The sequence below is a fragment of the Odontomachus brunneus genome, unplaced genomic scaffold (genome assembly GCF_010583005.1).
Source record: "Odontomachus brunneus isolate Ranch 3 - 2012 unplaced genomic scaffold, Obru_v1 Obru_scaffold_058, whole genome shotgun sequence".
Lineage (NCBI taxonomy): Eukaryota > Metazoa > Arthropoda > Insecta > Hymenoptera > Formicidae > Odontomachus > Odontomachus brunneus.
The window spans coordinates 1,403,050-1,430,840 of record NW_022639508.1 but is presented as its reverse complement, the minus strand read 5'-3'; the positions used below and the strand labels follow the sequence as shown (position 1 = coordinate 1,430,840).

The window sequence follows — 27,791 nt, the reverse complement described above, 5'->3', positions numbered from 1 at the left end:
GCGAAAAACGCAGATGAACGACGAGGTCGTTCGCGACCTCGCGTCGCTTAAGCGTCTCCCGCAACAACATTGGACGATCTACAGCGCGTCCTATGGAGCTTGCGGCTTTCGGCGTAATTGAGGAAACGGCAGACCAGTTGTTACATGAGACCTCGTGGGTGTGGCTGCACTAGGACATGACCGGAAAGGGTTAAGGAGTCAATCGGTCACGCTGGACGCGTCGTAAATCTATCTCGCGATTAATCGAGACCCCGTCTCGACTGCACGCACAAAGTTTGCGTGATCGATTAACCGAAAGCGTTTGCCTCGCGACGAGATAATTTCGCGGGAGAATTGATACTGAAAAAATGTTGAATGTTTCACGATGAAAATCAATCTGAAGGGAAGAAAGAACGACTGAGACTATAATTTCTAATTGCAACGCACCGATTCGAGCGAGCAAAGATTGATGCATTTAACGCGAATACTGCGAGAGGGTGGAAGGTGGGAGGGGAGGGGGGAAAAGGAAGGAAGGGTGCCGAGGTCCTGAATTCACGGTCATCGATCTTAGAACGGCGAGACTCCCCAGACGAGGTGCGGTCTTCGCAAAAGACAATGGACACCGAGAGAGTCGGTGTCCTCGCGACGAGCTTCGACCCAGAGAGCGAGCGGCCGCGAAACGATTAATGGAGCTTTTACATAACCGGCCTTGCCGTTCTCGAATCTCGCGAGGTCTCGCGGCCGGTCGTGATCTCGTGGCGATCTAGCTCGTCGTCTGGCATCTGCATTGTGTGAGCTTCACGACGACACACCGCGTGGGAACCGGTTTCGCAAAACACGCGCGTGCACAGCAGTGCACCGCGTGAAGAATGGTCGCATCTGTTGCACCGAGCGCGAGTCGCGGGAGCAACAGATGCAGTTGCACCGATGGCAGAATTCAATGTTTCAATATGCATAACGTACAATACTATGTTATTTAACACACAATACCACCTTATGGGTCCTGAAGGATTAATATTGAATTAAGAGAGAATTCATATTCAATGTTAAAATACTTCAAAATATGTCTAAACTACTACGTACAGGATAAGCCGAATAAATCGTTAGCGAATTTCGCGCTAATCGATTCCTATCACAAACATCGCGTCCACCCACAAGTTAACCCTTAACGACCCTTAAAACCCGCACACCTTTCCCGAGATGTTTCCTAGATCGCGCCTCTGCAGGAAGTAATCGTAAATCACCGAGTCCACGTACAGTAGATTTAATTGGGGTAGAGAACCGTGTCGCGCCTCGATTCACCGTCGGTGGCTGCTCTCGCCGGTCCTTCACCAAGTGGGCCGGAAAGCGAAACCAATCGCGACTGGCGCGGCGTGGCGCGGAGCGGCGCGTTCCCCAGGAGCGACCAAAAAGCTCGGCTCGATGGGATTCAATGACCTCGACTGGCGCGGCGGAATGTGCGCTTTCCGCGGATCACCGATGGAGCCACCGTTCGTTGAGATTCCGCCGAGGCGTAGGAAACGAGGTCCTCCACCTCGCAGCGACACAATCGGGCACGGGGGTAGGGGAAGGTCGGTCACGGGTGTATCGTCGAGTGGTTGCTAAGTCAAAATCGGTCTATCCACGGAGCGAAGCTTTGCTCCGGGATGGAAGCGAGAGGCGAAGGAGGAGGAGGAGAACGACGAGGACGAGGAGGAGAGGGTGAGGGGAGGTGGCTTCCGCGAATGTTACGGGACTGCATAGCGACGTGGGAGTGCAGCGACTGCACCGGCGCGCGTCTTGCACCGACGTACACGCACGTGCACACGCGCTGATCTTGGGAGTGCGCCGACCCCTACCAGCTCGCTAAACGGTCACTGACCTCCACGCGTTCGTCCCATCCTACCCCGCAGCTTGCTCTCGCCGCCGTGTCACGCCGCGCCGCGCCGCGGACGAGCACCTGCGTCGACGCTGACGAAACGGACGTCGCGACGCCGAGGCGCGCGAAGCCCCCGCGAAGGAGAGGTGCGCCCGGGATCACTCGTTCCTTACGAGCGATCGATTTGTCAAACTTTACGCGGGGGCTACTCGTCAGCTGTCGATTTTATCGGAAACATCGATGACACACCGACGACGAAGGCGCGGTGTGTCTCTCTTTCGTCGAGAGAGGAGCGCTTCGCGGCGTCGAAACAACGAGAAAATTCAGAACGGAGAACTCGCGGTGAGAGCGCGAGCGCGGGAACGGCGGAAAAATTCGCGCGACGATCGATCTCGCTGTGTCACCCGAGACTCGCGCGGCCGCTCCGACATCGGGGCTCAACAGATAGATATTCACGGCTCGAACGCGTCCGAATTAGACGACCCGTTTCGCGCGCGCTGCCTTCGGGCAGATCGCGCGAGGTCAATCGCATTTCGCGCGTAGCGTGAGCTTTATGCGGCGCGAATAGAGTCGAATAGACATGGCAGCAACGAGGAGGTGAAGAAGGAGGAAGAAGAAGAAGGTGGGCTCGCGCTCCTCGCCCTCTCCCTTGGTTCGCGCTAGATGGACGCGCGCGCGCTTTTGCTTCCCGGTGTCTAGGAACGTTCGAGATGCATCGCAGCGAAGAGAGAGAGGGAGAAAGAGAGAGAGAGAGAGAGAGAGAGAGAGAGAGAGAGAGCGAGAGAGGAGGTGGAGGAGAAGAGAGCCGCCGCTCCAAGGATGGAGAGGGTAGTAAGAGAAGAAGAAGAAGAGGAAGAAGTATAAGAGGGACAAGAAGAAAGAAGAAGAAGAGGGGAACGCATCCTCGGGGCCGTCCTAACGGTAGGGCGGGTCACTGCACGCGGCTACGCGAATGCAACTCTTTGCAGTTGCACCGCGAGCGCCGGCCAAAGACTTCCACCGCGCGTCGTGCGCACCGGTGCAATGCCCTACCTAGGTGTAACGCTCCCAGCTGCCCTTACGTATCCTCGCTGTCGCGAAGATACGTCCTCCTTCCTTCTCTTCTCGCGCTCTTCGTCCTCTACCTCCTCCGAGTCCTTGAACTCTCTCTCTCTTGCAAGCTCGCGCGCGCGAGCGAACGAGCGAGCGAGCGAAGGGCTTCGTCGTGAGCACAAGAGGAGGCTGTCTCCCGACAGATAATCGCCCTACACGTTCCGCGAGCGGCACGTCCGATTCCACGGTCGGGCGAACGAAAGAGCGATGTGTCTCCGAGTTTGCCGTCTGATCGATCGGGATCCGAGTATAATTAGAAAAGAAAAAAAGGGCTCACTGTTGACGTAGAAATGACGCTGCCGAGAGCTGTAGGGGAAAGTGTCACTTTTCTTTCTTCTTTACAAGATAATAGAAACGAGCTGAAAAGTGCCTTTTTGAAAAAAAAAGGTGAAAGAAGAAACGTGATGGTCGTAAATTATAGACGCCGTTTTTCCGGGTTGACGCGATACGATCTCCCCGCTGGGGAGTAACTCGCCGCATTGTCGAGAAATTTCGTCATATTCCGACACGGAACGCAGCGCGTAACAGTACTCCTATGTTACTACGCTCAAGTCCACACGCTCGTACGCCCGCGTAGCGAGAGGTTACGTGCGTGCGTAAGAGCATGAATGACATAACGATCGTAGAGTCGTCGGCCGTCGACCCTGGATCGCCGCGGTGCATACTAGTGTGCGCTAGTGGCTCTTCTTCTCTTCTTTTCCCCGTGAATTTATCGTCACCTATTGCCTAAGTCGCTACGCCCGGAATAGCGGAACCGCCGCGGCGGTTGTCGCCGCCGCCGCGAAATTTTGCGCGACACATTCTCTAATTCCTCTCTTCATGCATCCGCCCGTCCGCGTGGTCGTTGACCCTTAGACTATTTCAATTAAACGGAACATCCTCCCCGCCGAGTACACGTGTAATTTTCAACAAGAATTATCGATCATTGTATCGGTGAGGACCTTGCTCTCCCATATTGCCAGAGAACGAAGGAAGAAAAAAACGTGAAGAAATAAGAAGTATTTATGCGATGAGTACTAGCAATGTACTAGCAATGTATCCATTTGCGCATCGAAATACGTATTTTTACATTGAGAAGAAACTTCCTTTCGAATGAGAAAAATGCACATCTTCCTGAGAGCCCGTTGCTCTTCGTGAAAGATTCAATTGTCCATTCTATTTGTGCACGAGAGAACTTAGATTTAAGTAAATATGTTACTAGAGTACCCACCGAGAGTAAATATTTCTCATCTTCCAGATCTTTCTTCTGTCAGTGTGCGACTTTTCGTCCTTCTTCTGGTTTTTAGTAATTTAATTCCCACGAGAGCGTGTACAAGAAGCCACGCGATAGCGCTCGACGAAACGGTCGTCTCCTAGTGAGACGTGTTTGGCGCGCGCCAAGCCTATTTTTCTGACCCACTTCGTCGAAAGTTCGTTGCCACTACACATCGACACGGGCCGCGGGTACCTGCGCAGTTTTGTCAGATCTTCCGTCGCGTCATTCGGTGTTTCGTTCATGTGTAACCGTCTGGCGTAGACACCGGTGGGAAGCACGCGGTCGCCGCTGATGCTACTGCTCGTCGTGGCCCGCGATCGTGGGATTGAAAAACGGTTCTCACTCTGTGCTGCGGGGAGAGATCAATCTGTTTTCCTTGACGTCGACGAATTCATTAACAGACGCGGAGGGAATTTTACCAATGTTTATTCGCGCGCAATTGCGCTAGACTGATCGCGCTATTCGCACACCTATCGTTGCATTGTCATCAGGTCGCGCGGCGGTCTCGCGATGTACATATATGTATATATATATGTGTGTGTGTGTGTGTGTGTGTGTAGTTTTCTTTTTCCCTTTTTCGATTTCCTTTTACGTCAGCTTTCAGTGAAAAAGCGAGTCTCGTCTCGCGCGCGGCTTGCTCGACTCGCATCGAAGATTCTCGATTTCGGGGCATCGACAACGAGAAGGAAGCGATGAACTCGGTCATCGGGCAACAAACTGCAAGCCCCACTAGCTCGCCACCGTGGCTTCCTCTTTGCCTCTCGCTCGTTCCCTCCTTCGATCTTTCGTTTCGCGTTTCTCTTCTTCTCCTGCTCCCTTCTCCTCGTGTCTCTTTCTCTCTCTGTCCCTCTGTCCCTATCTCTCTCTTTCTCGGGGCTCCCTCTCCTTCCAATTACGTGGCGTACACACGTGCACGCTTCCTCTGTATACACGCGAGGTAACGCTGCTTCGAGGGACGCTTGACCGTGAACTTCTCTCGAGGCTTCTTCGGGGTTTCTCGCGCGGAAATCGGCAGGAATCGTGCCGACCGCGTGACGCTCTCTCATGATTCCTTTACGACCGTGACTATTCCGACAGGCAAGCTGGCAGGTAGGCGACAGAGCCGCATTCGAATGTTTCAGGAGTGTCGTGGATATATTCGAATGCAGATCGAATGTCCGAGTAATGACCCCGATTGCGCGTGCTTAATTATGCATACGATCGCAGACACACTTTGGTAAGCTCGAAAATGGGCCTACGTGAAATTTCTAATTCGCTTGCGAATGCACCATCGTGACATCGTTCAGAGTTCAAAGTCTGTCTACGCAAACGCCCATCTTTGGTGACCCAACGACACGGATAATTTGGTGACGGCGAAACGTGACTCGCCGCCGTCGCCGCCACCACCACCTCGTTCTCGAAGCCGACTCCACCTAGTCGGCACGTTTCCTTCCATCCCGAGCCTTCCTTGTCACGTAATGAACGCATAAACACGCGTAGCAGTTCCACCCGTGTTCCCTAATGACGTTATTAAAAGGACGTCGACGCGATCATTGACGTCGATAGCACGACAAATCTCTTCTCAAGAAGTAAGAGGGAAGATAATTTGACGATTGAGACACGAGTGAGAAATCCACTGTTATATTTCTCCGGTCTCCTTCCCTTCCTCCTCCCCCTTCCCCCTCGCTCCGACTTGTAACTAAGTAGAAATCGATAAACCGTGTAGTCTTCTACCATCGTTCCCGGAAGAGGTGAGAGCAGCGTTGATTCGACATCGAAGCAATCCTTGGCGCGAGAGTACGGAGAATAGGAGGAAAGGACGAGCGAGGGAGGAAGGGAGAAGAAGAGGCAGAAGAAGGAGGGGAAGGAGGAGGAGGAGGGGGAGGAGAAATAAGAGGAGGAGGAGGAGGAGGAGGAGGAGGTTAGGCAGGAATCTCGTGTGCAATTACTTCGGGGTACATCTAACCAGGGCTATGCACTCAGCGGGCGAGGGCCTCCTGACAAACGGTGAAAAAGCCCGTAGCGTAACCGTTGCTGTTGCTGCTGCATAGCACATTGACGTCGTTGCTAGTGTGGGTTACCTGGTTAGTGACCGGCCAACCGAGTTCACTGGCATCGGCCCTCTTCCAGGTTGGCTAATCTTGCGACGAACGGAGAACGCCTGCTCGCCTGCCTGCCTGCCTGACTCGCTTCGCTCCTCCGCCTTCCTCATCGGCCACCTTCTCTTCTTCCTCCTTCTTCTTCCTCCTCCCTCCCCCCTTCCCGACTCTTTTTGCTCCTTACCGATGGGAAATTCCCTTTGCGATTTCTACCGCGGTTTCCATTATTTCCGACGTACCGATAAAACAGAGTCGACCGTGAACTTGCCCGCTTTTAGCTATATGTATGGAAGACGCGTTCAATTCTTTCTCTTTTTTTTTGTTTCTCGATATATATATATATATATAAAGACTTAAAACTTATTACTCGAGGATCACCACCTTTCACGAGAATCATTATCGTCGACCATATAGTTGTTCAATTCAAGCTAACGCGTCAGCGATATAAAAATAAATGCATCATACCAAAGAACCACGTGGAAGATTTTGTTTAATTTATCGACGCTTTTTACGCTATGGTCTTTGTTGTGGACGCGCGAGGACGAATCGTATAATCCTCAGATTAAATCGTCGAGTAAAGCTCGACGGTGGATTTCTTGCGCGATTATCTCGCCGTATGACGAGGCGCGGAAGTCCGGTTGGTTCCTATTACGCGATAAAGAGACGATGAAATTTACCGATGATTCACAATAGTGGCCTACGTCAGATGTAATGACGGCTAATCTATCCCGTTCGATCTGTTGGGTGCGAGTGACGCATCCAAAGAGACATACGTTTCAACAGTTCATAGCTACGTGCTGATCGTGCGCGCGTGCTCGCGACTCTCGTTGCAAGCGGGTCACAGGTGAAGTAGGTGTGTGTAACGCGCACTGCCGTCGGACTTATCGGGGGAGAAGTTTGCAGATCGGGTCGATCTGGCAATTTCGCGTAAAAAGGAAGAAACAAACGAAAGCACGAAACTCTTACAATTTTCGAAGTACACAGAGTGCTCCGTGTGACTAACTGTACATACTAAGAGAGCGCTCCCTAATTTAAATTAAGAAAACCTCCTATAAATATGGATCAAATATCACATTAGCTAGACGTTCAGAGCTAAAAATTTAGTTGTAATTAATTCCAACGTATTAATGACACGCGTCAGCAGATAGAAAGCCATCACGAAATTCTTCGTGCGGCTAGCTCGTCCATTTTAGATCGTATATCATAGTCTTCAAGGACGTCAATTCGAATAATTCATTCGAGAAATTTCTATTTTTATTTAATAAAAATACAATTAAAAAATTTCAATGAAATTGTAACTCTCAGCATTTTAAACGCCTGTGTCTAGGTAATTATTAGTGATATTCGATTCATGTTTGCACAAACATATTTTTGCTGAAACTGATGACAGAAACTCACTCTGCTGGTATATACACTTCTTCATGGAGCACACTGTATTGAATATACATATGCAGAGGCGAGTCTAGACGCATGTTAAAAATAATGATACAATCGACAATATTTTGGAGTCACAGGTCGGTGATATTTAACGAAAAAAGGCAAGAGACGGCGGGATAACTTGTTTTTTCTTTCTTGAAGTTGTAGGATCAAGGCAGGCAGTCGGGCGAATTCGTATTACATATTCCGCAGCTGGGCGTTGCGTAGAAATTCATTAGTTCGGGCAGTAATTCGCGTTAATCACGCATGAAATAGGCAATTTAATGACCGGCTCGTCGATTCTTTATCCGGTTGCGACGGCTCTGATATTAAACGGTGACCTTGAAGCTGCTTTTTTTGGCGTAGCTTTTTGTCTATCAGTAAGTCCTCGAGTCGCCTGCCTTGGGATTCGACGATCGTCTCTTTCGTGTGGCTTGACCTCGCGCGACGGGTGTAAAGGATCGTAAGGACATCGACTACCAGTCACCTCTATTCTCGACCGCGGTGGTGCGCTCGGGATGGACTCGAGTCTGCCGACGATTTTATCGTATCGCGCAAAACTATGTATATACTACGACGAAGCGAGTGCAGGCTCGAAATGAGCTTGAAATCGATCGGTGCGCGATTCGGTCGTCTAGGAATACTTCCAAGAGCCGAGAGAAGAGTTCCAACTCGGTGAATCTTGGACGACGGACCCTCGTCCATGATCGAGGGCCACTTGTCTACCCCTCTGCTTGGCACACGCAAAACTTTTGCTATCGCAAATTACCGAGTTATGAGGCGTGTCACCCATCGAAGCTGCCGGGAAGCCACAACAAACGCGATAAGAGCGCGAGTTCGATGCTGGCGGAATGGCGAGGACAATGCTCGAAGTGAGCCGCTTCGGTCAGTGGCCGTGTGTGCCTCGCTGGACGGTTACGTATCACGTATTCACGACGCGAACTCTTCTTTGATCGGTCATCGGCACGACCCTCGACCATCGTGTGCACGCGCGCGCGAGCGAGCGAGCGCACGAAGCGGCGTCAGGGCGTCGTGGGGGCTTCTCGGCGATCCGCATACGCATGCAGGCGCGTCTACCGCCGCGTTGCCGCGTGCATTCACCCCGAAGTGCGCTCTCGTTATCTAGGAGCCACGCACCCACTTTATCCACCCGCGTTCCCCCCCATTCCGAATTTCGAGCGTGCAGCAAATTCGCGCGGACGTCGCGTCCCGCGCCACCTCGAACAGGATTGATAATGATGATGGTGGGTGGTGATGTCGCGATCGATACGCGCGGCAAACTTGATTCCACGGTCGATCGTAACGCGTGAGCGCGATAACAATCCCCGCGGTGCGTTAAACAAGCCCGAGCGAGAGCCGATTCGCCCGGCGAGTAAAAGTGAAGCGTACGGAAGAAGCGTAATCGAGTGAAATCGCACGCGCGCGCGCGCGCGCGCCTCTCCAAATCGCACTCGGTGCATCTCGCCGCGAGATGGAACAGAAATATTCGAGCGGGCTCGCGTCGGTTCGTGCATTCCGCGCTGAACGCAATTGGCCATAATTACGCAAGAATGATCCAACTCACAGAATTATGATTCTTTCTTTTTTTTTTACCAATGGATGGTTCATACGTTTTCTACATAAAACAAGAAAGATTCAAATCTTATGAATGCTCAAAATTGATCGAAAAGCAGTCTTTATTTCTTATTAGATTCCTTTCCCATACACATCTTTTGAAGGGCAAAGTTTGTCAATGAGTATGCCGACAATTGGCCATAGTTATGCGAAAACGATCCTAACTATATGAAGAAAGTTTCGAGAAAAGTGAAGATGAAAATTTGATGCATGATTTGAAAAATACAGACAACACTGAGCTTCTTTTGAAGGGCTAAATTTGTCAATAAATATTCTTAAAGAGAAGAAAATTATTAAAAAGAAGAAAGAGCATGCTTAATCTCTGGAACGATTGCGTTTTCGCAATCAAGCATGCTCTTTCTTCTTTTTAATAATTTTCTTCTCTTTAAAAATATTCATTGACAAACTTAGCCCTTCAAAAGAAGCTCAGTGTTGTCTGTATTTTTCAAATCATGCATCAAATTTTCATCTTCACTTTTCTCGAAACTTTCTTCATATAGATAGGATCGTTCTCGCATAACTATGGCCAATTGTTCGTCTTGTTGTTGAATACAGATTTAAATCGCAACCGAGGCGATCACACCGATCAATCCATCTCTTCGGGAGCGGTGTTCAATGCAGCAGCCACTTGGCGATCTTCAGCGACCGTCTATTTTAGTTTACTTCCACAATGAATAATCTCATCTTTCGTCTTGTACAAGTTACACCAGACGATCCTCAAAGACCATCTCCTTGAAACCACTAAGGCTTGCTCGTTGCATCCACGCGCACGCGGAACGATGATGGAGCCCCTCGGTGGTTTCCTTCGAGAAAAGCTTCACCGAGTTATCTCGGCACAGACAAAAGCTAAGATCGATCATTCTATTCTATAATGGAAATCAAGCTAAAATAAGCGATCGCTAAAAATAGCCGAGTGACTGCTGCATCAAACAGCGCTTTGATACGCATTGTACAACGAAGGAGCACGGCCGGTCGCGAAACGGCGTCCTGGGCGACGTCGCCGGCGCGAGAGCGGCCTGGATGACTACCATGGGGTAGGAGGGGGGAGGGAGAGGAGAAGCTGTGATAAAAATGAGAGAATTCCCCGCGAGGACGGGGGAGACAAAGACACGGCGTGCGCGCTGCTAAACCCGACTGCGCTCCAGATCTGCCGAGCGCTCTAAATTCATAAGTACCGGCGGTGCAATCGAGTCCACTCCGGGGCATCGAGCGTGCGCTCGCTCGCTCGCTTATTCGCGCGCCTGGAGAGCGACGGCGACGAGCGCGAGCGCGAAAACAGGAGGAGTGGGTTCGCGGGCGGCGGGGAGTGGGAGGGAGGGAGGTTAGTGAACGCAACTGGACGTCGGTCAGTCACCTCCAACCATATTGCTCCACATCCATGGAAGATAAAGCGCGACGGGGAGGGGGCGGGAGAGAGAACGCGAGCGCGGTGGCTGGACTAGATGGGTAGAACAGGGACACAAAGTTATGCACCGGGCAAGCAAAAGGACGCGCGCGAACCGGCCGACCAGCCAGCCGGCTTATGTAATTGCGCGCGGAATTTCGTTCTCCGTCCTCGTCGTGCCCACTGCTATAAGTGGGTCCCTCCCCGATGCTGATTTTATCGTCCTTGCGACCGGCCCATCGGGAAAGGAAATTAACCGGCCATGCGTGTCCACCGTGTTGCGTCTCTCACCGGTCGCGGTTTATTTTGCGCGTCGCGAGCGCGGATCAGCGCGTTTGTATAATTGCACGCCACTTTGTAAGAGGCCGCGCGCACGCCGGCGAGAGTGTCATGAAACAATGCGCGATGCCGTGCTGGAGAAAGTCTCTCTCTCTCTCTCTCTCTTGCGCGCGCGCGCGCACACACGAGAGAGTGTGTCTGGGAAAGCCGATCGCCATAGACGTCGTCGTCGCATGACGACTCACGACGCAATATGTAATTTTTTTTCCTTCGTTTGCGGAAGCAAAACGGAATAGCGATTCGTCCTTTTCGCGATAAAAGGGTCTCGTCCCGTTGCGTCTTGAGAGCGCGAGACTCTGCCACGCGAGCCGACTGGAAAAATGAGATATCCTCGGGTGCCGGATTACTCGTTTTGCTGCTGAAGGAAAGATACAAACGAGGATACCCGATAAGATAACGAAACTCCGTTCGCACGGACGTGTCGCAGCCCGCGAGCGATAGGACGCGCATTAAAGTTCACCGCGCAACCAGCCGCGAAGCTCGTGGCTTTTCCAATTTACGGCCGTTCTATTCCCGTTCTAACGAGAGAACACGCGAGTGCGCGGGTTTCTCTGCTCTCTGTGCGAATACGCGTCCCTTCCGGGACCCTGTTGGGAGGACCCGCTTGCGGTAACGAGCGGCCGATGGCACACGAGCAGTCGCGTCGTCGGTCCCCATGCTGCGTTGGCGTGGTCTCGCATTAGCATCGATATAGCGAGGGTCAGGTCGGGTTCGCTGAACTCGATGCACCGTGTCGGCGCATCGTGCGAAACGCCGCGCGTTGTCCGCGCGAGGAATGAAGAGTACTCAGGCGGAATGTGTTAGAAAACCGACCGCGACGGTGTCGATGCACTCTCGAGGAACCGCGATCACGATTTACGCAACGGTGGCTGAGATATCGATACGCGACGGCAGGTATTCAAGAGAATTAGAGAGTACAGTAGAGAGATAGAGAGAGATAGAGAGAGAGAGATTCGTTTAAGTGCAACGAGACAACGACACGACGCGCGTAATAGGTCTCATTGTTGCAACACGTTCTGAAAATAGCCACAAAATTGCAACGAGTTATCTATGTCGACACGAGAGGGCACGCGGTGGCGCCTTGCAAAACTGTGGCCTCCTCCGTGCGCTCGTTGGCCCGCGACGCGCGCCGCTGACCGAATAACCAAATTCGCGCTTGCCTACTTCGCTCGTTACGTAACCACGTTGTTCCGACTGATTTTGCGCCAACAGGCCCCACGGGGCCCACCTTCTCTCACCGTGCGCGCGTTCTCCTCTCTTCTCCTTTCCTTTCCGTCCACGACGCGCTCTCGGTCTCTCGTCGCGCGCAAAAAGCTAAAAGGTAGTCTGTGAGACTTTGCTGACACTTTGACGACCGTGCGCGCGAGAATCTTTATTCTTCTTCTTCTTCTTATCGTCACTGAAGCAACGGATGAGAGACGAATGGAAAACGTGAGTCATCCGGAAAATTTCCCGGCGAATATTCGCGCGAACAAATGGAAAGAGCCGTGGATGCAGCGCGGAGCTGCGCGCCCGCGTACGCGGCGCCGTTGCGGTTGCTCCTAACGATGCAACGACCTCTCTCTCTTTCTCTCTCTCTCTTTCTCCATGCGGTCGTGGCATGTGCACGGCTAGTGCATCGGCGAATCTACAGTTAGGCGAACCGAATTCGCGACAATGAACGAGGAAGTTAGCCGCGACTCGTCGACCTATTTTTAGATCGCTAACGGGTGATGGCGCGCACACTTCGACAGCCCATTTTCTCATTTCTCTCACGAGCGCCGTCGCCTGGAGCAGCGTATCTCTTTTCCAAGAAAGAATACGCGCGCCCGTCGTGTTTTCCTTCAATTTCGCTCGGCGATTCGCGCAGTTTCAGGAGAAAGTTCGCGATATTGGACGACGCACTACGAGCGAGCAAACGAAAGAAAATGACGTTGCCGGTCTCTCTTTCTCTCTCTCTCTTTCATCGAGTCGTGCTTCTCCCGAGTGGAGTCGTGGCGGGACCGGGCGAAGCTCGTTAACGTTTCGTCACGATTTCGAGGTACTCGAGTTCGCCGGCAATTAGCTATCGATGTGGGCCTCGCCCATGGGACTACTCGGTTCCTCGGTTCGCTCGTTGACTCGTGATCCCGATTCGGATTGACCCGCTTCCATCGATTCAGCGCTCGAGCACGATTAGCATTCGATCTCACCGATACCGCCACCCACGTGGCTTGCTCGTGGCCGGGCCGACGAGTCGCCGGCAAAAGGGCACCTGCCAGCGAGATCCTCGCTCGCAGGATGAAAGCGAGTCTGCGGAGGCTGCGCGCCGGCGATTGTTCCTACGACGAGGCACGAGGAAAAGAATTGATCCGAGCAGCGAAAGAACATCTCGACCTCAAAACGCCATTTTCGACCGGTCGTCCGATATAGGTGCCGGCGTTACTTATGTGGGATATTCGAACGACCGACGATAAGAATCGTCGTCCAATTATGCGAACGGAATAGCGTCATCGGCCGCCGAGAGTCCGGCCGAGCATAATTTTGACGTTTCAACATCCGGCACGGTTCGATACGATTCGACAACAAGCGGCCGAGGCCCTTGACCCCGCACACGCGCTTGACACACTACACCGTAAGGTAGATTCTGCTCGACGGTGTAATATGTCGAAAGAGTCGGTAAACCCGGTGCGCGTCGTCGGAGCCATTGACCGAACAAGGTCGATGAATACACGCTGGAAATTTTTCCTCTCCGTCCCGGAATCGTGCGATAGTTGTCTCGCCAAGACGTCACTCCTCCTCCCCTCTCTTCTCTCTCTCTCTCTCTCTGGATCCTCTCTCTTTTTGTCTATGAAGGAGAGAAGCTCTCGCGATTTTATCATCGAGCGAGCCGACGACAAGATATCCCCAAGGAGCAGTGTGTCCGAATGATATCTTTCAGGGTTATCTCGCCAAGCACAAAAGCGCCCAAACTCCAATCAGAGTCAGGATCAAAGTCTGCTACCGGCACAAACGTGGGTTCTCACACTTCGAATTCGCGTCGCCACGTGACTCGGCGAAATCGTCTCGGCCCGTCGCGCTGGTGGTCGATTCGCGCCAACGGCCTCCACGTGGAGGAGATATATCGGGTCGGGGGATATTCGGCGAGTTTGCTCGCGCAAAAGCGCGCCGCGGTGGAGGGAAAAAAAGAGCGTCCTCATCACGAGGAGGTGTCACTGACTCCCGGTACGTAGGTGATCGACCTCCATAGCCCCCACCGTGCCTTTTACGTTTGTCCCTTGCCACCTTCTTTACTCCGTCGTCGCTGCTTCTTGTTGGCACTCTTGCCCCCCTTTCCTTTCCTCCTTGGCGTCTGCGAACGCGTGCCGCGGTGACGTAACGCCGGTTATTCAACCTGGTTGACCAGTGACGAAATGCCAATGGCCACGATCCGCTCCGCGAAAGTTCCCTCCGCACGCGCCGTTTGCCATTGTTTCAACTAGAAACGCGCTCCCGTTTTCATTCGTTCAAAGAGGCGTTCTAACGCGTTCTAACGCGTCGTCTTAACGTTAAATGACGATGAGTAATCGTAATATTGTGTCATTAAAGACCTTCTCCAGAATTATAGATGTAAGTGTGTTTGATTTGATTGATTTGGTAAATAGAACAAACCGAAAACGACAGGACAAAGTCCGAAGATTGCTTCCCGATATCTAAAACGAGTAGATTCGACCATGGCGTAACGTGATGATGAGAACAGTTGAGAATAGCGAGAGCGACCGCGGTTATCGATATTTATAGGCAAATTATGCGAGTCAGATTAGACCAGGTATTCGCCACGTGAGTCTAACGCGTGGATCTAACGTCACGAAGCCGAGGAAGGTGGGTCGGTGGGGCTGGACGAATCACGCCGCGGGCCTTAACTGTAACCGAAAGTGTTCGGTGTTTACGAGGCTTGCTTTCGGACGTTTTCAACCGCGTCATCGTGCTCTGATTAGAAGGTGACGTTAGAACGTTCAGCTTCGATCGTTAACGCGTTCACGTGGCGATGGAGAAAGAGGAGGAAGAGCGGGAGGAGATGCGTTCTCGGTTGGAATTGGGATACGGAAATTCACCGACCTAATGGCTCAATCAATTATCTTCGTAAACTGTGTTACGATTACGCAGATAAAGCATGAACGTGACCAACAGCAGCTACGTATCAGTCGGGGTTTCAGATGATTCAGTTAGGTAAACTCATCTTTTCCTTTTCTTATCTAAATCAGTATGTCGTCAGTCTCATCCGTCATTGAATGTGACAATACGGTAATTATTTTTGCAGCTTAAAAAAACGAAACAAAAAAGAGACAAAACGAACAATAAATTTAACAAAATATATATAGTGTGTGAGTTCAACAAATATATGTGTGAGAGAAAAAGTCTGCAAAATGAAAAATATTCGGTGGGTACAAATATTTGTTTGAATCCTAAATTATTTTGTTTGAATAAAATAAACAATTGTTCCCAATAAAAGCAACGAAAAATATATATTTTCTCATTTGTGCAAAAAAGTTTTTTCCAAAATATGTATGTTAGTATGCTACTAGAGTACTCGTCGAATAAGTATTTCCCACTTTCTAGAATATTTTTTCTCTGAATTTAAAAAAGATTTTAATTAAAACGCGCTAACTCTTATACGACAGAGATGGTAGTTTAAAGTTCCGCTATTCGCCGCGACGTCCTACGTGCGTCCCCGTCGAGCTCAAGGTTTAGAGAATTCGAGAAGCCGTTTAAAATTGATCACGGGGTATCCGCTATAACGATGTCCGCGGCGAGCGAGAAGTGAATTTCTCCGGGCAACACCCGCCACCGCGGGCGATCGAACGCGCCGAACTTCGCGCGTAGATCTTGGCACGTGTGCTCACACGCTAAACGAATCCACGATTCCGTTATACGTGGAATCCTGGCACGCCGCGAGGAGGAGGTGCACGCGTCAAGGATACGCGGCGGCGACGGCGGATGTTGACGTGGCTTAGCCTCCACGTGAGAGAACTCGACGCGGTGTGTGTGAAGAAGAGGACGAGGCGCGACGCTGCACGGCACACGGTGAGTGACCTATGGCTCCTCTCGTCCCTGCCCTCCGCGAATATTGCGTGTCAATGTACTTACGTGTGTGTGCGAGACGCACGTACGAATATCACGCATTCGCGCGCGTTCGCTGCCGTGCGTGCTTTATCGCTGGACACCCGATACCCTTTTCCACCTCTGCTGTTCGCCAAGGTGACATAATAACATCGCGAGCGTTTCGCGCCTTTTCCGCACGGAAAACGACAGCTGTTGTAAAACGACTCTCGATGCGCGGCCGGCGACGCGAGTGCTACTTCGACTTTTACGTCTTTACCTTTTTATCTGCAGCGAGTGTTGCGCGGACGCTTAAAAAAAATCCGGTTAACCCAGGTCGCGCGAGCGACACCGTCGCGGAATCGCGCCGAAAAGCGCCGCGATCGTGTTGGATTTGCGCCGCAATTACGCACGGATTATTATCGAGCAGCGGCATTATCCGGCCGGGGGGAGGGCCATTCGAGGCGAATGAATTCCCCGTCAAAGTGGCGCGCCGGGCTTCTCGCTGCGGTGTGATACTCCTCTCTGGCGCGATATTGCTTTTTGTCGTGCATCGGTTTAACGGTGAATCCTTAGACGAGATTACGGAAGCGAGGCTGCGGTTCGCGATGTCATTAGCACAGCGAAATAATAATGTATTTTCTTCACGGATCGGCCGTTCTAACAGAGTGTGCGCGCTCACTGCCGCTCGGGTTAGCCGAAGAGAGGCGAACGAACCTGACCAGAAAGAAGGAAGAACGAACGAAGCGGGCGCGCAGCGTTAATGACTTCTGTCGTCATTACGTGTAATCGATATAATCTCGCGCGTTGGTCAAGGAACTTGTCTATGTACATGTGTGTGTGTGTGTGTGTGTATGCGAGAAGTCTCTGCGTGTTGTCTGAGAAACTCGACGACGTTTTATTGCTTCGCGCGCGCGTGTATGTGTGTGGAAGTTATTATTCTTATCATACGCGTAATCACATACACGGTACAATCCCGCTGTGAACCATCACCGTCTGTTTGATCGACAAATTCCCCTTTTGATGAATCCGGAATCGTGTGATTTCGCACCGCGAATGCTCAATTAGCTGCCGATCTCTCTCTCTCTCTCTCTCTCTCCCTCCCTCTCTCCCTTCCTTCCTTTCTCTCTTTCCCTCTCTTTTCCCCTCTCTGTCTCTGTCTCCCTTTTTCGCGACGTCTCCACTTCTTGTTCACGCCAACACCAGGAATTCGATTGCGCGCGCGAGTTCCTTCACTTCACCTATTTTTCAAGGCAGGCAGGTGGGTAGGTGGATAGGTAGGTAGGTAGGTAGGTATGCACGTACAAGACGCTTCCGCGCGCGAGATCGACGACGAGGAAGGAAAGAAGAGGAACGAACGGTAGGGGGGACTCGGTGGCGGCGAGGCGGCGCGCAAATGGGTCGGGGGCAACGACCAGCTCGGCATTGCTGAACTGAAAATTTATTGAGGACGCTGTCGCCGCACTCTCGAGCATTGCGCAAGCCTCGCGCTGCAGCCACCGATCGGACACGTCGCTCGCGCATATTAATCGTAATCGAATCCCGGGGAAAAGCGGCGCGAGAGCGGCCTCCTCCTCGGCGAGCCGCCGTGACGGGTCGCCGCGCGTAAACTACTTTCGATTTTCGCTATCTCCGAAAACTTTCTAGCTCGACGGTTGAAATATATCGCGGCAGATCGAAAGGCATCAGGAGAGATATTACCGCACTCGTTCGCGATCTCGCCAGCCTCGCCGGAAACTTTCCACACGCGAAAGATGGGCAGTGCGAGTTACAAGGGTCCGCGACGGAGTGGAGAAGAATTTGGACGGACGTAAAAGTCGAGCCGCTGGCTATATGAGACAGATAGCCGCGGAAACATACCCGACCGACATTTTCCACGCGGTCCCCTTGTCCTCGTTTGAGAAATGTGGCTGGATATTTTCGCGACGGCACCTTCGAGAATCGCACATTCTATTAGTCCTGCCGACGCGCGCGAGTAAGTGTCGTGTAAGGCGAGCGGGATGGACGCGAGGAGAGGAACGAAAATAATCAAGCAGGCCGGTTTCGCAAGGCGACGCGGTCCAGCGCGTAAAGCAAGGCCATCAGGTCGTAGACATGGCCTGGTTGCGTCTATTGCTTGACACGAGTATAGCGTAGACCACTGTTTGCGGCGGAGTTAGCAGAACGCCGGAGGAGTACTTCGACGCTCATAGTCGCCGCCGCCGCCGCCGCCAGTGACGTAAGCCATGCCAAGTTATTTGTGCTAGGTGCGTAATAGCCGAGAGAAAGACAGACTGAGACAACGGGGGAGGGGGAGGTAGGGGGATTCCACGTACGCAAAAAGAGTGCTTTCACACTTTTGATCGGATGTGTGGCCAAAGAGGCGGGATAAGTCCGCAAAGACGACGTGATAGGGAGAGGGAGCGAGCGCGAGGTCTCCAAAGTTGCTGGAGCTCTATGGACTATTTGGGTCTCAATTCGCGCGGCGCGTTACGTCGTCATCGACACGCGAGTAGAACAAGCGCCGTCTCTAACGCGTGAAAGTAAGAGCCGACGGCATCGGTGTATACGGCGGCCTTGATTCGGTCGGGGTTACCGGCCGACATCCAGGACGGCCGAAGCCCGTTTGCTGTTGCTCAATACCGCGCTGGACATGCTCGACTGTGTAAAAACGACCGACTTTGTCGCGAATCGTCGTGATGAAATTTCGCTCGGTGCTCTGCGGATTTTCGATATCACGTCCATCGATCACACTCTGTCGCCCTGATGAGCTTGGGAGGTGGCAAGTGGACCTTGGGCGCCTTTGACGCGGCTCGCGTACTCGCGACCAATGTACTCTTAGACATGATGGAGAGATTGTCGACGCGCGATTCCAGGTGAAAATCGGTTCGACTTAATCGATTGCGCAAACCGCGATATCGGGGGAGATGCCGAATGATGAAATCTGACTGAATGACCGACCGACCGACCAACTGACTGACTGACTGACTGACTGACTGACTGACATATGTACGTGCACAAGGCAGTCCGGCTAATTGTTTGCGAATGCGGCGGGTAGTCATTCGACTGGACACGCGTTTAGGTAAGAATCGGTCCCGCGTTTATGTAAGCGGATGGAAAAGGTGTCGCACGTACGTGGCTAGAGGCCCGCGTAGAGGTACACGAGACGGCGAGACGTGACGCAACTCCAAAGGTGGGTCGAGAGATGAGAAGCAAGTGCGAGAGAGGCTGTTGGATGAAGAGGGGAGCGAGGAGGAAGAGAAGGAGCAACGGCAGGAGAGATCGAAGACGAGAAAGAAGAAATGTCGCCGCGAGCGCGAGGTCAGAGCTGCAGCTTTCTCCGAGTGGCAGAGGCTGGTAGCGAGCGATCGAGAGTAAAAGCTGTCAAGGGGAGAGAGAAAGAGAGAGAGAGAGAGAGAGAGAGAGAAAGAGGAGCGAGCGGGGCGAGTCGCACGGCCGAGAAGAGAGACAACGTCGGAGAGAAAGGTGAAAGCACTCTCACCTCGGCTTACCGTCGCCCATGGAGGATCGCGTTGGCTTTTTATATCTCTAAGACGCTCGACAAAAAGGACCACAGGGGTTTAAGCGCGCCCAGAGATGCATTCGTTGATCTCGATAAAACGCTAACGAGATCACTCTCCTCCCGTGCACGCTCCGTATACGACTCTATCTTTCTCTCCGATGAAGCACGGGGCCGATGAGCTAATCGCCTCGTATAAATGTGGAATAGACGATATGCTCGGAAAGGGGGTATCGTCGACCGCGGACGTAGACCTCGCATTCGCGCGCGCGTCCCGACTCGGCATGGTAGTCGTAAAACAACGACCATGAGGCGAGTAATTGCGAAAGCCGCACAACGGTGCTGGTACTACGCACTCGTATCTATTATTACCCGACGTTCCTTTTCTCCGCTGACGTATTCAGGGCCGTCGCCGCGCGCGCTGAATCCTTCCGTTCGGATTAGATACTTCTTGCTGTCCGAATCGTATCTGTCGCGGTAGTCCCGCTCCGAGACAAAAATGTGATTAATGACGCGCGCGGCTTAGCAGCGTCGCTGAACGGCCGATTAAGAAGGAGCAGCATCCTTGGAACGAAAAGGTTCGACGAGAAGGATGCAGCACGGTCTGCCGGGGCGATTCGCGCGTCGCCGTGAGTGATCAGCTCGTAAACTGACCGGATATCGATCGCCAGACATTGTCGGAGAGGAGGGAGGGACTTTAAATCCACGGGATCTTTTGGATATTTTTTTTTAAATGCCCGGCAGAGAACGCACGTGGGCTCTTCCCGCGCTGAGTTAAAGGGACGATATCTTGAACGATGCAACTGCCATCGCGCGGTACACCGTGCAAGTCGATCGTCAGGTGCATGTAAGTTCGCGGACGACAGATGGCAGGCCCGCGTTCGTGCAGTCCGCGGACAATGTCAATGTCAACGAGCACGTGAGCAGCCCCGCTCGAGGTAAAATCGATACGACTCAGTGTCAAAGCTTTTCCCGGAGAAAGGCGCGCGCGAGTTGCGTTAGCCCCCAAATATGCGTCCCCGGTTGCGTAGGAAAGACGATCCCGCATTTGCACGTTGCATTGGAAGTCATGATACCGGTGTTTCGAATTGCGAGAATTCAGCGCAATCACCTACGCAGTCACGGCCACATTCGTCACGAGCGAGTCTACGATAGAGATATAACAAGGATGATTAATGCGAGATTTCAGCAATTGAAAAAATATCTCCTCCTCGAACGACACTTTAGACACATCACATCGACGCGCGCCACTTAACCGCATTAATCGATATCAATAATAATTCAAGCGTGCATGGAGGGTGACTGACCAGCTTGATTATCTCGCAAATAAACGTCCCGATCCCGTCTGAGCTTTGACGCTTTGGTGACCGAATGGCTCATCGCGACGGAGATTTACCATGCGAGAGCTCGCTTCTTTTCCGCGACAGAGAGAAGCACCGTATTTACGGTGTCATTACGGCACATACAACAAGCGTCATTAGACTGGTCCAGTTCTACATCACTACCCGCGGCCGATCCTGCGCGGAACGACGGTGACGAGCAACACATCCTTCCAAAGGGATGACCTCCTCGAAATAAGGAACCGGCAAATTGCAAGGCTGTTCGCGAGACAGCCCTAGTCGTTGCGAAAATAGAAAATGTCACGAAATCCCGAGGGAGTCGTCGAGATGAGACGTTCGAGCGCTTTCCCTTCTTCTTCTCACACCCGTCGCAAATGAGATATACGATTTTTCTCACGCATCTTCGCGCATCTTTTCCAAGTTATTCTTGTCCGAGTTCACACAATCGCGGGACAGTATCGCCAATCTAGCGCGTTTTTGTCTACTCTGACGAACAAAGAACGAACCTTTGATACGTTGCTGACGTTTGTCGACTATCTGCGTCCCGCTGATCGGATCCAGGGCGGTGCTGTAGTCGATGATCGAGCCGCGGATGATGACCGCGTTCTCGTTCGTGTCATCGCGCACCACGACCGTTGTCATGCTCGTGCTAATGACAACGCGTTAAAGCACCACTGTCCGCGACGACGGGAAAGGTAATGCGTACTCGGGGCTTGATATGACCATGAATGATACGGCGGGGTGAAACGCGGGATGGCAACATTTTGCGCAAGCGCCAGTGCGGCCACGCTATTTGGGGGAAACCTACCCGGCGTGGTCTACGCTCAAGTCGCAAAATTCCGAATTGCATGATCAAATAAACGAGAGTGACCCGGATCCGGGCGAGAATTCGGCCTCACCACTGTTTACGTTCCGATACTTCTTATTGCGTCACGCGTATCGTGACGCGGATTGATAATGAAAATATAAACATAGATGGAATGCTTCCGATTTTGTTTTCCTTTTTCTTTTGCGAATTATAGCTTTTCCAAGTCAAGTCCTGAAGTCACACGAAATTTTATTTAGAAGAATGTAGACATGAATCTACAAATTCCATCGGATTTGAACCGACAGATAACCTCACGTTATTCATACAGGCTATTGTCACATCTTAATACTACAGTTACTTATGGTCGCTTCTTCTATGGAAAATTGTGTTCTTAAAAAGCACTTATTTCACAATTATTAAACACTCGATTATTTTAAAATTCTATCCTTATTCTTAATCTCGATAAACAAATTATGTAATATACTGTATATTATGTAATATACTGAATTGCATATAAAATTATGTGACATAAGCAAATATTAAATAATTAATACGGGCTTGATAATTATAACTTAATAGTTGTAATGTGAGACATTGATGGGATAAACATTTTATTTTTTTCATTTTTTCCTTTATCAGCGTTGGAAATGTTCAACGCTGCGATAGAAATTGTTTTATCAGCGATAGAAATTGGAGGCTCGAGTTGTAAAGGCAAACATAATTATTGTTTGTCTAATAATGTTGCGCATTAATAGAAATTAGAGAGAGCGTTTTTAGAGGTATTGATCAGCACTTGCAAGACTCATCAGATTCCTCATTTCGACTCAGTATATATCCGTTTATTCTCGCCAAGTTCGTGTCAGACACGTTCGCTAAAATCGGAAACATCCTGTATAATAAAAGATTTAACACACCTCGAAATATACGATGTGTCGTTGGCCCGGCATCCTGGCTTCACGATTCAATATCTAGACTCTTGGCTACTCTTCGTGGCGCTTTGCGCTAACACTAACACTGACACTCGCGTAGGTACGACTCGATCAGAGAAACACGTGTTGAGGAACGCGATGTCGACGAGAGCCCGATGAAATATTTCCAGAACCGACAAAATATTTCGATCATCCCTGGTGGGGATGATGACTAACGCGCGAATCGATACACGACGAGATATGTTCGTCGGCTCAAGACAGAATGACGCGGTCACGGACAAATAGGTGCGCGGCGTGAGACAATATCAGAGCAATTGGCAAAAACAGCGTGTTTACCTCGCGCCGATATTGTCGATCAGTGGCATACATTCAACGGCGGCGTGAAATCATAACAATGCCTCCAAAACATTACAAACAGCGAGAATTATCAAAATGAACAAAACGAACGGCCACGTATAAAAGTGCCGCTTTCGTTTAACGAATGATCGATTCGTATTCTTCTACACAAAAAACGAGTATGATGCAATTATACTTGACTCTGAAAGTCTCGCCAGTACTGGTCGATGTCTCTGACAATGCTGCCACTCCTTTCCTCTTTTGGAATTTCCAATTCTATTGAGATTTACGACGCTAATAAAAAGTAATGAGCAGATTGTGAAAAAGGAAAACTTGTCGTCTTCTTGACGCATTAATTTATCGATTACCCATACTAATTATTTAAATGTTGCTTATCGCACGTACTTTATCTGCAGTTATGCAAGTTATACATAATAAATCGATTTCATTAATTCATTTGCCTCAATTTATTCATTGAAATCAAAAATAAAAAAATTTACTACAAATAGAATATCGAGACGATTACATCGATCTTTTTCTAATGTGTCACAGTTACCAGCGTCATACATGTGCGGCGTAGCGATTTCTTCCGAGAAACCGACGTGTGTGTGACGGCGGTAACTTTTCATTTTACCCATACAAACAAATTGAATCAGTTTTACACTGTTACATAAAGACAATATAAGGTAACTTGTGAAGACGGTTTTGCAAATAAACCATAGTACGGAAAGCGTTTTACCTCAATACGGAAAGGAAATAGCATTCGGTGTAACCATTTGTAACATCGAAGGACTGCACAATAACCTGCTATATCTTGAAATTTTCCAGTGATCTTTTCTTTTCACAATTGAACGGAATTTATAGGGTTAACGTGAAACTTATAAATTTCAACTGGGCAATGTTTCAAGTTTATGCACGACGGAAACCATTGAGAAATAGTAACGGCGGAGCGCAAAAATAGAACTGAGACAAAACGAAAAGTGGAAGTTATAATTAACAATAAATCGCTACTAATAAAACAATGCAACACGAAGCGCTCAAGCGATGTTGATCGATACAATCGCTTGAGATCATGAACACGTGTTTGCTGGCACGCAAAAAATTTGTAAGCTTTGACTAAAAGAACAAATTAAAGTTTACGCGTCTAAAATCTTCAGTCCGACGGAAATCCCCGCGATTTTCGCAATTCTTTCTCTAAATATTGTTAAGTATATTTTATATACATTCGAGTGCGACGTACATATAGCGTCGTCATCACAGTCAGCCTTGTGCATTTCAACGTTATTTTGCGACTAATGAGAGATTACTTACTAGTTGGTGATTCGACCACCATCGCAAGTTGTTCGACCGGCATATCGGACTTACCTGCAACAGAAAAGACGAAAATCTAACATTAGTTTATTATAGTCGACATAATCGTACACAGAGAACGATTTTTTTAATCAAATAAATATTTCTTTGGAATAGTTCAAACAAATTTTTTGGTTGATACAACAAAAATATTTTTTTGGAACTAAGCCGCAAATAAATATTTTTGTTGCGTCAAACAAAATTTTGTCCGATCAATCGAAAAATTCGTTTGGATCATTCCAAAGGAGTGTTTATTTGATTCAACCAAATCGTTCTCTTTGTGTATGAAGTGTTCGCGACGGAAGTGATCATCTGAAGTCGCATGGTTGAAAAATCGAATCGAATTTCGCAAAGTCTGCCGGATACAGCGGCTACATTTGCAGGTGATACTTTGCACCTCCCGCGGCCGTTATCGTAAACTCGTACGGTCATACATTCTCGCAAGTAGGACACGCGACACTGATCAACTAAAAATAGATATCGTATGCAGAAATGCATTTGTCTATAGGCATTGCGTAAGGGTTAAGCTTGACGTCAATGATCGCGCGAGTAGGTGTTCTAATTATCCTGTCATATTCACCAACCTTTCCCTGCACCTGCCGAGACTCATTGTTTCACCTCGATTTTCGTATCACTGCTACAAGATCTGACTTGTCTATGTATCCAACATTCACTCCCCTCGAAAGAAAAAGACAAAAAAGGCCAAAAATTTAAGGCCCATTGTTCCAATCTCTTAGTAAGCTACTTAACAGGTTTAAATCATACGTTTGTCTTTGTCTAATTTGAAGAAAAAGCGAAAAACAGACATATGATTTAATTGTTAGATAGTTTACCAAGAGGTTGGAACAATCAGTCCTTCAGAGGAAAACGTGACAAGAAATTTATCTCGATTTTCGTATGTTGTTGTAAACTCGTAAACTCATAGTTACAAAACCCAACCAATATATAAGTTTCGTTCAAAAAAAACGACATAGTCCAACATTGAAAAGCAGACCTAACTGTAAGCTGTTTCAAAGGAATTCCATCTTTTCCCTGAACCACATTGACCGTCGCCCAAACTCAGGTAGAGAAGTATTCTACTCGCGCTCAGTTGGCCGAAATCGTCTCTTGCCGCGAAATCTCGTCGGGATCGATGAGATTCTTTCGGGAGAGGTCGTAACGTTATCACGGCGGCTTTATCGTATTGATACCGACCCGCGAGACGTGAATTTCCTATCGTACCGACTTCTCGGCGGAGATTCGCGAAAGGCAGTGGCGCCTCCGCTCGGATTACGCGCAAACTGTTTCGCATTTGCACGTGCAATCGAGTCTTCGCATACGTGTGCGCAGCGCGTCTGGATTTACACGGCCTTGCACAGGATGTTTCAAAATCTTTTTCATTTTATTTCTTTCTTAATGCAAGTAATTAGTCTCAAAGTCTCCACCTGTTCGGTTTAATATCCACCTTGCGTGTATTCACACATACATACACACACGCACGCATACATACACACATGTCCGAGGTTAATACAAAAATACAAAAATAAACAATCATCCGTACGAAAAATATGTATTGATAGACGCGAAGCCCGAAGGGCAATAAAAAGAAAATAGATTTCAAGCGACATGTATTTTGCACTGATAGAATTTAATTCGAATTAGATTGTGCATTTATAGGAACTCTCGTCAAAGACCTTCCCCCTGTTTTTTTTTTAGACCTACGAAGTAGACCAAGAAACGGGATAGATTATTGTCTTCGCGATGGTGTAGAATCGAGTGGCGCAAACGGTTTTGAACGAATCTTGCGCAGTTTTGAGAATAAAACTCCGTCATTGGCGCGAGTATCCGTTGAAACGATCTGTAGCATGCAGAGAATAGAACCGCGAACGCGAGTGCGCGCGTCTTGGTGCACCACCTTGGAGCACCTACTACACCTACCTCTACCCACAGGGTCGTTGACCGGGCGCGAACGAAAGTGGGACGGTGCGAACGCTACCGAACGGCTAATGTGCGAAGGCCTTGAGAGATCACTGACGCATGCCTCCATACAGGCAGACGCGCGTAATAACATATGCGTCTTCTCTGTCTCTCTCTCTCTCTCTCTGTATGTGTGTGTGTGTGTGTGTTTGTCTCTCTCTTTCTCTCTCTATCTGTGAAACGGTTCTCTACCGTAGGAAATCCATACCAGACTCTCGATATCTTTAGATTCTTGTTACCGCGTGATGGGATTAACTTTGTACTAGTGGAGAAGGATAGCTCGGCGCGCGTTACGAAACTTTTACCGTTGCCGACACATCGGCTCGTTCGCGCGTCCACGTGAACGTGATTATATTGAACGTGATTCTTTCTTTCTCTTTCCAATTGTCTGCTTCATACATCGTGGATTCGCACGACTCAACGTAGGCGAATTGAATAATCGCGGACACGCGGAAATTCGCCGAATTCCCGAAAGTGAGCCGACGACGTGGTCGCCGATGACAATCGGTAACTCCCGGAAAGTGAAAGCAAGCGGTCGCGTATTGCGAATATCACGCAGTTACAACGCGTTACGGCCCCTTCTCTACGTGTCCCCGAAATTCTTACGCTCCGTCGCCGATTAACGTGCCGGAGAGACGCGCCCGCCTATTGCGCAAGCATAGGGTCAAGCGAGAAATGAAAACAATTGCGCAAACGGGAGCAGTCGTCATTCTCGAGACACGGTTTATTTTCAATCGTGCTTATCGCACGATCCGCGAGATCAAAAGTGAAACGCGCGCGCGCGAATCGCACGCACGGCGGGCGGCCGCGAGAGAGAGAAGCGAGCATCCTCTCGTCGGTCGCTTTTCGTCGAGGCCGCGCTGTATTCTCTCCCGCGGACGTACCTCCACGGACTCCGGGATCGGTGGTATCGGGTCGTCGGGGCAACGATCTCGCCACGATTCTTAACCCGGTCAACCGCGACACGGATTCGACGCACCAACCTCCACACTACCCTCGGCCCCGTCGCCGATTATGTGTTGCCGTAGCATCGATTGTCGGCTTCGGAGCACTCTGGGACTGTCCTACGGATGGTGGCGTGAATTCTGTAAACCGCGACGAGACGCCTCGTTCCTTCGAGGAAAGTGCTCGCGCGGACCTCTGTTATTATTCGCGATCGCACAGTATCGATAAAACGCCGACACTTGTCTTTTTCTATCTCTCTTTTTCTTCCTCTCTCTCTCTGTTTCTCCCTCGCTTATTTCGCAAGCTCACGAATGATAAAAATAACAAAGGAAAAAGAAAACCACGCTGGAAAAGAAGCATGACAGTTCTGGAGCGAGCCTCGCGCCTTCAACTTTTCTATCGATCGGTATCATTTTATTGGCAGGCGGCGACATTAAGCAACGGTTATTACCATATTTATAACTTACACAATTGTTGCAATTGGTACGATTAGCGCGGCGCAAAAGCGAGAGAGACAGAGAGAGAGAGAGAGAGAGAGAGAGAGAGAGAGAGAGAGAGAGAGAGAGAGAGAGAGAG

General features: G+C 50.0%; 1 protein-coding gene across 1 annotated transcript in view; it reads right to left on the bottom strand.

Annotated features, from left to right (window-relative positions):
• The window catches only part of LOC116845873 (nuclear hormone receptor E75-like), a 109,703-nt gene that overhangs the window by 22,476 nt on the left and 59,436 nt on the right, over positions 1-27,791 (bottom strand). Inside the window, 1 exon segment of the mRNA XM_032819063.1 lies at positions 24,276-24,329. Within this exon segment, the coding sequence (XP_032674954.1) occupies positions 24,276-24,329 (54 nt within the window).